We start from the raw sequence: 10,635 nt of genomic DNA on the forward strand, positions 1-10,635 counted from the left end.
TTCCTTCCTTCCTTCCTTCCTTCCTTCCTTCCTCTTTCCTCCCTTCCTCTTTCTTCCCTTCCTCCCTCTCGCTCCTTCCCTTCCTCCCTTCCTCTTTCCTCCCTTCCTCTTTCCTCCCTTCCTCTTTCCTCCCTCTCTCCCTCCCTCCCTTCCTCTTTCCTCCCTTCCTCTTTCTTCCCTCCCTCCCTCCCTCCCTCCCTTCCTCTTTCCTCCCTTCCTCTTTCTTCCCTTCCGCCCTCCCTCTCTCTCTTCCTCCCTTCCTCTATCCCTTCCTCCCTCCCTTCCTCCCTTCCTCCCTCTCTCCCTCCCTCCCTTCCTCTTTCCTCCCTTCCTCTTTCCTCCCTCCCTCCCTCCCTCCCTCCCTTCCTCTTTCCTTCCTTCCTCCCTCCCTCCCTCCCTTCCTCTTTCCTCCCTTCCTCTTTCCTCCCTTCCTCTTTCTTCCCTTCCTCCCTTCCTCTTTCCTCCCTTCCTCTTTCTTCCCTTCCTACCTCTCTCCCTTCCTCTTTCCTCCCTTCCTCTTTCCTCCCTCCCTCCCTTCCTCTTTCCTCCCTCCCTCCCTCCCTTCCTCTTTCCTCCCTCCCTCCCTCCCTCCCTTCCTCTTTCCTCCCTTCCTCTTTCCTCCCTCCCTCCCTTCCTTTTTCCTCCCTTCCTCCCTCCCTCCCTTCCTCCCTTCCTCTTTCTTCCCTTCCTACCTCTCTCCCTCCCTCCCTCCCTCCCTCCCTCCCTCCTTCCCTCCCACCTTCCCTCTTTCTTCCCTTCCTCCCTTAAGTTTTGTCATGTATTCCATCCTAGAAATTAAAAAGTATCTGGTACAACTGGTTGTGGTGAAAGAGAGAGAGCATAGAGTCCACTGCAGCTAGAAGGGCAGAGTAAAACTGATGGATGATGTCTCACTGTGAAAAGACATCAGTAGATAGCAAACATTCAGATATTACCGACCTCTTTCCCGTCCAACAGGCAAATTCACCAGGTCAACAAAAACTTCCACAACTTGTCCTAATGATCTTGCTACACAGACTTTTTTCTGAGTGTCATTTTAAAATATCCAGATAATCAATTTAATAATAAAATTTGTTTCTATGCTATTGTTTTCTGTGCCAAGAACTGGGGCCTTGCAAGTTTTAGGCAGACACCTCTGTCACTGAGGTATAAAGCTTAACCTAAACCCATTTTCTCTTTTTTTCTATTTTCTCTAAACCTATTTTCACTTTTTTTTTTTTTTTTTTTTTTGATTTGCTTTTCCAGAGATATTAGCCATGAGTACCAAAGTGTCAGAACTTGGCAAATCCTTTCATTGGGTTTGTATGATTTGGTCAGTGACAGCTGAACTGGCAGTGTCTACAGATGGGAGTCTCCAAGATGGGAGCATTAAAAATGTTAAAACATACTGAGGGGGAATTGATAGAAATCTATGATTGATTTCATAAGGTTGTGTGTACATTCTTGTTAGTCTGGATTGCTTCATATGTTAGTCTGGATTGATTCACATGCATATGTGTCTATGTTCCTGTGGAGGCCCAAGGTCAACACTGGGTACCTTTTCATTTATTTATTTGTTTTGTGAGAGCCTCTCACAGAACCTGAAGCTGGTTGATTCAGCTAAGATGACTGATCAATGAGCTCCTAAGATATACCTGTCTCTGTCTCACCAGTGCTGGGGTTACAGGAACATGCTGCTATGCCAGCTTTTTACATGGATCCTAGGTGTCCAAACTCAGCTACTGATGCTGGTGCAGCAGGTGGAAGGTGCCTTACCAGCTGAGCCATGTTCTCAGCCCTAGTAGTTTTTCACTGAGAATAAAAGCTGTGCTTAGAGGGCTGGAGAGATGGCTCAGAGGTTGAAAGCACCGACTGCTCTTCTGGAGGTCCCGAGTTCAATTCCCAGCAACCACGTGGTGGCTCACAACCATCTTTAATGAGCTATGGCGCCCTCTTCTGTATACATAATAAATAAATATTTTTTTTTTTTCGAGACAGGGTTTCTCTGTGAAGCTTTGCGCCTGTCCTGGAACTCACTCTGTAGCCCAGGCTGGCCTTGAACTCACAGAGATCCACCTGACTCTGCCTCCCGAGTGCTGGGATTGAATCTTTAAAAAAAAAAAAGACAGGCGGTGGTGGTGCACGCCTTTAATCCCAGCACTCCCGAAGCAGAGGCAGGCGGATCTCTGTGAGTTCAAGGCCAGCCTGGGCTACAGAACGACAGACAGGGACTGGCACACGCCTTTAATCCCAGCACTCGGGAGGCAGAGGCAGGCGGATCTCTGTGAGTTCTAGGCCAGCCTGGGCTACAGAGTGAGTTCCAGGACAGGTGCAAAGCTACACAGAGAAACCCTGTCTTGAAAAAAAAAAGAAAAGAAAAGAAAAAGCCGTGCTTAGCAATTTAATGTAAGACAACAGTTAAGAGTGAAACAGGCCACATCTCTGAGGAGAGGGTATAACAATAAAAATCAAAAAACACAAGACATTGCACATGTTGTCCACATGCTTGCTAGACACACTGAGATTTTTGGTTTCGATAATTATACATTTCACTAGAGGAAGAAAGTAGCAAAGGCCACTGACTCCTTTGCTATAAACTCTATCTCTTTATGGAAAGTCACAGTGTTTTTCTAGAAACCTAATGTTACAAGTTTGCCCAATCCCCTTGATCCAATGAGGAATTCATTTATTTAATCGAATTACTTTCCTGACAGAGTTTTTCTACCTGTATAGTCATAATGTCAGCAAAGAGAGAACCTTAGCTATCCCTTTCCAGTTTATTTTATTTATTGTCTATTTTTTTTTTCAGGCTCAGAGTTCCCGTGCCATGTTAAGTAAAAGAAAAGAGAGGGAACACCCTTGTTTAGTTCCTGATCTTAAGGAAAAGCCATTGCAGAGGATGGTGTTAAGCTGTGAGCATTTCACATTTGGCTTTTTATAATGGCTGAACAAAGTTCCTTCTTTACAGAGTATGGTGAGAGCTTTGATCATAAAATAGAATTGAATCTTGGCAAACACCTTTTTGTATATATTGAGGTGTTTTTGTGATGACTACCCTTCATTCTGTTAATGTGTTCTACCACAGTGATCAAATTTGATTTGTTGAAATACCCTTGCACAGAAGGGATGAGTCATACTTGGTCACCTTTTAAAGTGCTAGTGGACTTGAACTGTAGTTTCTTTCTTTGTTCATTTGTTTGTTTGAAGAAAATATTGACAAAATGTCATTTTTATGATTTCCTTAAAATATCAAAAATGGAAGGAAATGTGATATGTGTATAGTAATCCACATTTGCAAAACACAAAATGATACCATTAGAGATGCAGCTGCTTCTGAAAATGTAAAGTAGGCAAAACTAGGCTTTTTTTTTTTTTTTTTAAATCAAGAAACAAGTTTCATTTCTGAAGAGATTTAAGGCATTTTTGGTCATTTGTTATTTATTTATTTATTTATTTATTTATTTATCATTCTTCTATTTATTTTACATCAAGTCTGCAGCCTCCCCCTCATTCTCCCCTGCTAGTCTCTCTTCCCCATTACCCCCCTCCAATGCATTCCTGGCACTGGAGATTTTACTTGGTGTCATAAGATATCTACTTGGGTCATTGTCACCTTGGTTTATTTTGTTAGGTATTAGGCCTCTAGGAAGTCATCCATTACCATTCCTTTTAGATTCTTCAGCTTGGTGGAATTTGTATATTAACATCTGTATTCATAGTGTTCTGAATTTCATTCATGCCTGTCATGATGATTCACTGTTCATGTCTTATTTAATTAATTTGGATTTACTCACTCTTTTTGTTAGTGTGGCTCACAGTGTGTCAAATTTGTTTAGCTTTCCAACGAACCCATTGTTTGCTTCACTAAATTTTTGTATTTTTTATTTCTCTTCTTTCATTTCTGCCCTAAATTATTTACTTTCAACTACTAATTTAGGGTTCACCTTGTTCTTGGTTCTATATGGACCTTAGATATATATTGTCTGAGATCCCTCTGATATGTTAATGTAGGCACATGGTCCTATATACTTTCCTCTTTTCTTTCATTGCATTCCGTAGTCTTGTATATGCAATGCTTTATATTCATTCATTTCTAGATGTTCTTTGATTTCTTCAATAACCCATGCATCATTCAATGTGTTCTTATTTAATCTCCCAGACTTTGTATGTGTTTGATAGTTTTATGTGCTTTTGATGTGTGGTTTTCCTTCATTGTGACCAGATAGAATACGAAGAACTATTTCAGTTTCTCTATAGCTTTTAAGACTTTCACTTTGTCCTATTTATTAGAGAAAGCACCATATATACTTAGAAATTGTTTATTCTATACTCTTTGGGCAGATTATTATGTCGCTGTCTGTTATTCCACTTGATCTGTGATGTCATTTAATGTAGACACTTATTTGCTTGCTTTTTAACTGTATAATGAGAATAAGCTGAGGCCATGCTGGCAAAATGAGCAAAAGTACAGAAGGCATAATAATTACATGACTTATGGAGGAAATGGAAACTGGCAAAGCTATGAGATTAACTCATTGTGAAAAGTCATTGAAACATAATAGAACATCTGATTGCTCATACTGAGGAGTCAATAGAAAGCAAATTAGTTGAGATTATAGGGCATGGAGGTAGAATCTTCTCCAGTTGTAATGTTCTGTAGACTGAAATGTTCTTGTTGCTAGGAAGTTCAATCTAGAGCTTAACCCAATGAGAGACAAAGGAGGTAGGAGAAATAGTCTCTTCGTGTGTAAGGTCTCAAAAATACTCTGTGCTGTAAATGAGACATGAAGCAAGCTATCATTAGAAAAGATCATGGACATTGTCACTTCACCTGCTAGTAAGTCATTCAAGAATTTAGTACTAAAGGACAGAAGCACAAATAATTAGACCATGATTTCACACACAAACGCACAATGTGATTCTTATCCAGTATTTCAAACTTTGTGGAGATTAAAAAAAAAAAAGATTATAACCATGTTCTTTCCTATTCTGTTCTACTCATTTGATTGGGCATTCTAAACATTCTGATTGTGTGGTTACGCTGGCCTTGAATAACTCTGAACTAGACACTGCATCAGAAAAGTGCTAGGTAGAAACTACAGTACAGAGATGGATGAATTTGATGAAGCTATGGAAAGAAAACAATGGACAAAAGATTTTCAAAGTCAAACTTAAGGATTCTATACTATATGGCATGATGTATCTTTATAAATGAAGATGTTATAATCACTCAGGAGCTATGGCCTGATGAGTCATTGTATAAAATATTATAGACAGCACAAAGACAATCCAGATTGTATTCTTTTGTTTTTCTTTGAGAAGATTATATGACATTTTAAGAATAAATTATGTTTAATTTACGTGTTAATTATCAAGAGTAGTACATCGATAATAAATCAACGTTTACCATCAGAACAAAAACTAATATTTAAATTGCCAAATGTATTTCAAGAAAAGTATGGAAACCAATAGGGTAGTACATGTCTGTAATCATAGCACTTGTAAGAGAGCCTCAGGCTAAAGGACCATGAAATCAAATTTAGACAAAGTCATAAACTGAAATCCTATCTTAAAAAAAAAAACCAAAAACTAAAACTAAACCAAAAACCAATAACAACAAACCACAAAGACATGAAAAACAATAGTAGTATCAGGATGTTACACAAAATTTAGAAATTTCTCTTCCTTTTTTCTGCTATGTTCTCTAAGCATTGTGTGCAATAAGCCATGTGTGTGTGTGTGTGTGTGTGTGTGTGTGTGTGTGTGTGTGTGTGTTGTACACCTGAGTTCAATTGTGAATATATATGTGAGTGCACATATGCTGGATGTCTTCCTTTGCCTTTACTCACCTTATTTCGAGACAAGATCTCTCAATGCTCACAGAATTTACTAATGTAACTAGATTGGATGACCAAAAATCCCCAAGAACCTCTCTGTTTCTGTTCACTCATTTTCAGCCTTGTCTGGCAGTGTTGGGTTTGCAGGAAGAAATCACTGACCCTGATTGTATATATGAGTTCTGGTGAACCAAACTCACTCCCTATCCTTGGCCTACTAGCATCTTATATACTAAACCATGTCTTCAGGCTTGCATGCCTCTTTGGTCCTTGCTTACTTTATCCAAGTCACTAAGGCATTAATATTATTCTAAAAATGAGATTTGTGTTTGATTGAAATAAGATCCTATACATGCATATTTAGTGACAAAACAAAGATTCAGGAAAATAATTAGTGAAAAGCTCCAATGTTGAATAAAAATAATTCAGTGAAAGCTTCTTGATTTTACAAGTTAATATATTATTTAAATTCAACAATCAACGTGTAAAAAAATAAACAATGTCAATTTTCATTCATGTTCCTATGTCTTGATTTTAAAAATTCAGAAAATTAAGGAACAACATGGAACAAGTATAAATTATTAAAGAAGCATGGGGCATGTTTAAAATACATTTCTCATGAATTCAGCTTTCAGCTAAGGTGTCAGACTATCTTATCTCAATACTGTGTTTCCAAGAAAGCGCTGTGAACAGGAGCTTCTCTAAGGCTGGCAGAAGCACTGACCTATGAACAAAAGTATATTTAGAACACTAGTAGAAAGGAATATCAGGTCCACTTAGTAAAAAGATACGAACAGCTTCCCCACCAGCCTATAGGAACTCTGAGATCATGGGCTTCTGAACAGTGATGCTTTCACATTTTTCAACTTCACTAAAATGAAGATAGAAAAAGTAATGGTTTACTATAGATTGTCTGTGTGTACATGTGTGTGTATCATAAATTGATAATAAAAATACCATGTGAGCAGTGCTTACAGATATACCCTAAGAAAATTTACTCAAAAATTCATTGTTAGAAATTGAAAAAACACTTTGTATGTATTCTAAATTGATACATAGACAACAATTTTGCCTTGTTAAAATATGATGCATGACCACTGTCTAGTACCACCTTTTGCTTTAAATATTTATTGAAGGTATGTGAACTGGTATATTTAAGAAGCAATATGTTAAAAAAATAAGAGATTTTTATGTCTGTATAAAAGGCATCAACATGGACAAATTATAATTCTTACTTACACCCATAGTTTGACTGTACTTCAACAAAATTAAACAGCAAATCAAAAGTGCTCTGTGGAGTTGTGCCTTAGACCAATACCTGAGCCATTTAATCTCAGGCATGGCTCTCTCTCTTCTACCTTTGCCTGCCCATAACTAAGCTACTCCTGTGTCTGTCTTCTTCTTCCTATGTCATTTGGTCTTGCTGCTCTAATGCATCAACTCAGCCAGAAGACAGACCATTAAGAGTCAGCACTGCATGAAGCCAAGACAAAGGGCATCCTCCTTTGATGTCTCATGGGACATGGTGGCTATGGGTGAGGCCGTGGTGCACAAGAGGATAACTCATCTGTACCTCTGGTTGGAGATGTTGATCCTTCTTTCAACATGGCCCTTGACTGAGCATGCTCAACACACCAGCCTCCCAGAAGTAGTGATACCCTTACGGGTCACAGGCAACAGAACAATGGGGACTGTGGGATGGCTGACTTATAGCCTGCACTTTGGGGGTCAGAGACATTTTATCTACATGAAAGCCAAAAGGGCTTTCATATCTAGACACCTCTCTGTATTCACTTACAATGACCAAGGTGCTCTACACAAGGACCAGCCTTTTGTCCAGAAGGATTGCTACTACTATGGCTATATGGATGGAGACCCAGACTCCATGGTTGCTCTTACCACCTGTTTTGGAGGCATTCAAGGAATATTACAGATAAATGGCACAGTATATGAAATCAAGCCCAAGAACCTTTCTTCCACATTTGAACATTTGGTTCGCAAGACACACAGCGAGGAGACACAGTTACTCCCCATGAGGTGTGCATTGACAGCAGAGGAGCTAGCATGGCAAATGAAGTTCCTCAGGAATGATAACCCCACACTGATGCAAAGCGGCTATGAGGGCTGGTGGACCCACAAGAGTTTTCTTGACCTGGCACTGGTCGTTGACCATGAGCGAATCCGTTATCTGAATGGCAATCAGTCACGTGTGTTAGTGGAAATATTGATCATTGTTGGATTAGTAAACGAGATTTACCTTCCACTGGATGTTGAGGTAGTTTTACTTGGGGTTGAGATGTGGAATGAAGGGAATCCAATGACAGTGACTAACATACATGATCTCCTGATAGACTTTTGTTTTTGGAAATCTATCAGCCTTAATAATCGTATTCAAAATGATATTGCACATCTTTTTGTGCATCATAATTTTCATCTAATACTTGGTTTAGCCTATTTGGGGACTGTTTGTATGCCATGGGATAATTGTGGAGTTGACAGCCTGATCGGAGATAATCTTTTTCACTTTGGACATATTACAGCACACGAAATCGGTCATAATTTGGGTATGCTGCATGATGAGGGTTCATGTACCTGTGGAATGGAACAATGCTTAATGGCTCCAACAGATGCTGGCACCCTCAAATTCAGTAACTGCAGTTATGCTGACTTTTGGAAAGTCTATGCTACTACCAACTGTATGCGCAAGGAAAATAAGTCAGTAGGCATATACAAATTAAAGTCCTGTGGGAATGGTGTGGTTGATGATGGAGAGCAGTGTGATTGTGGATCTTGGAGAAAATGTACAGCAGATCCATGCTGTATGAGGGGCTGTACCCTCAAAGGTGGGGCTCCCTGTGCTTTTGGGCTTTGCTGCAAAGATTGCCAGATCATGCCATCTGGCACAGTGTGCAGAGCAAAGGACAATGAATGTGACCTTCCAGAATGGTGCGATGGACATTCACATGAGTGCCCTAAGGATGTGTATTTGCTTGATGGGAGCTCCTGTAAAGATGGTGGCTACTGCTATGAAAAGAGATGCAACATCCGAGATGAACAGTGTCAGCAGATCTTTGGCAAAGAAGCCAGGAGCGCAGCTCAGAGATGCTACAGGGAAATCAACAGCCAAGGTGACCGTTTTGGCAACTGTGGTCTATTCAGGAGTACATACTTAAGATGTAATGACTCAGACATCCTCTGTGGGAGAGTGCAGTGTGAGAATGTAAAAGCTCTTCCTTCTTTGAAAGACCATTCCAGTGTTCACTGGACACACCTCAATGGTGTCACTTGTTGGGGGACTGACTACCATTTTGGGATGACAATACCTGACATTGGCCACGTGAAAGATGGCACAGACTGTGGTCCAGAGCACGTGTGCATTAATAGGAAGTGTGTCAATAAGTCGATTTGGGTAAGCCATTGTTCACCAGAGACATGCAATATGCAAGGTGTCTGTAACAATTTACACCACTGCCACTGCAACTCTGGGTGGCAGCCACCATTTTGCCAGGCACATGGCTTTGGGGGGAGTGTGGACAGTGGCCCTGCATCTCCACCTCGACCTCCAACTTCACCTGCACCTACACCTACACCAGCACCTACACCTGCACCAGCACCTCCACCTGCACCAGCACCTCCACCTGCACCAGCACCCCCACCTGCACCAGCACCTCCAACTGCACCAGCACCTCCAACTGCACCAGCACCTCCAACTGCACCAGCACCTCCACCCCAACCTGCACCTCCAACTCAACTTCCAGCTCCAACTCCACCTCCACCTCCAAAACAAGTGAAATCCAAGAAAAATAACTGGGTGGGCATGATCCCGATTCTTTTTGTTACTTTTCCATTCTTTGTGTTCATTTGTCTTCGCAATAAGTATGGAATACCACGTAGGAGTGAAGAAGCAAGAGTTTCCACGTCAGAAGAGGAAGAAGAGTCCAGTGACGTCAGCACTGCAAGCCAAAGCTGGCAATTCCAAAAGTCGTAACAAATCTTCAAAACATTCCCATGTGTTTCCATGTGTGAACTTGGCCCTTGAAGCACTGCTTGTTTAAGAATTTGCTGGAACAAAACCATAGAGATGTTTAGTGTTTTCAGGATTCCAACCTCAGTATTCAATAAAAGTATAGTGCTAATACACAGCTGATGCTCTTCACTTCATGCTATCTCACACTCTTCTCAGTAAAGCCCCACCTGAGGGATGCTGCATGTGTGTGTTTTGGTTTGATCTCTCTCAGTTCCCCTCTTTTTCCTGCATGTCCCCTAGGGAACAGGATTCTCTGGATCCTGTTGTTCACTGGTTGCCAACCCTAGTGGAATCTTCCTACAGGGGAGCCACTGGGAGATTGGAGACCTGTGCGAACTGTTTACCTGAAGTTCCTGTCAGGGTTGCCTCAGTGGCCATTCTTACCTGTGTGGCACCAGAAGATTTCCTTGGCCCTTGATTACAGGGTGTGGCCTACATCATGTGTTATACATAGAAAGTGCTGTCCTTTGTTACACTTGACAAGCGCTCATTCACTAAAGCTGAACCACCCAGGGGTCTGCCACAGTAGACATCCCTGCCTTTGCAACTTGTGCCTGAGCCCACTCCATTGTCTCAGGAGTGGCTGTAAGGTGGTGTTGATAAGGGCTCATGGAGTAGACAGTGGTTGGTTGCTACTAGCTCTCTGAAACAACAGTGTTGTAATCCCCAGAGATACAAAACAATTGATGAGCAACCTGTCTCCCAAGTGCTGAGACCTGGGTCTTTGAACATTTCCTGAATTACAGATTGGGGATTTAGCTCAGTGACAGTGTGCTTGCCTAGCAAGCGCCA

The 10,635-nt window shown here is 41.1% G+C and overlaps 1 protein-coding gene across 1 annotated transcript; it reads left to right on the forward strand.

Moving 5' to 3' along the window:
* The first annotated feature begins 7,293 nt into the window (after positions 1–7,293).
* Positions 7,294–9,804, forward strand: LOC118597737 (disintegrin and metalloproteinase domain-containing protein 25-like). The gene has a single exon (XM_036209419.1). The coding sequence runs from the start codon at positions 7,294–7,296 to the stop codon at positions 9,802–9,804; it is 2,511 nt and encodes an 836-aa protein (XP_036065312.1).
* Positions 9,805–10,635: the final 831 nt, after the last annotated feature.

This window comes from Onychomys torridus, chromosome 17, assembly GCF_903995425.1.
Source record: "Onychomys torridus chromosome 17, mOncTor1.1, whole genome shotgun sequence".
Taxonomy (NCBI): domain Eukaryota; kingdom Metazoa; phylum Chordata; class Mammalia; order Rodentia; family Cricetidae; genus Onychomys; species Onychomys torridus.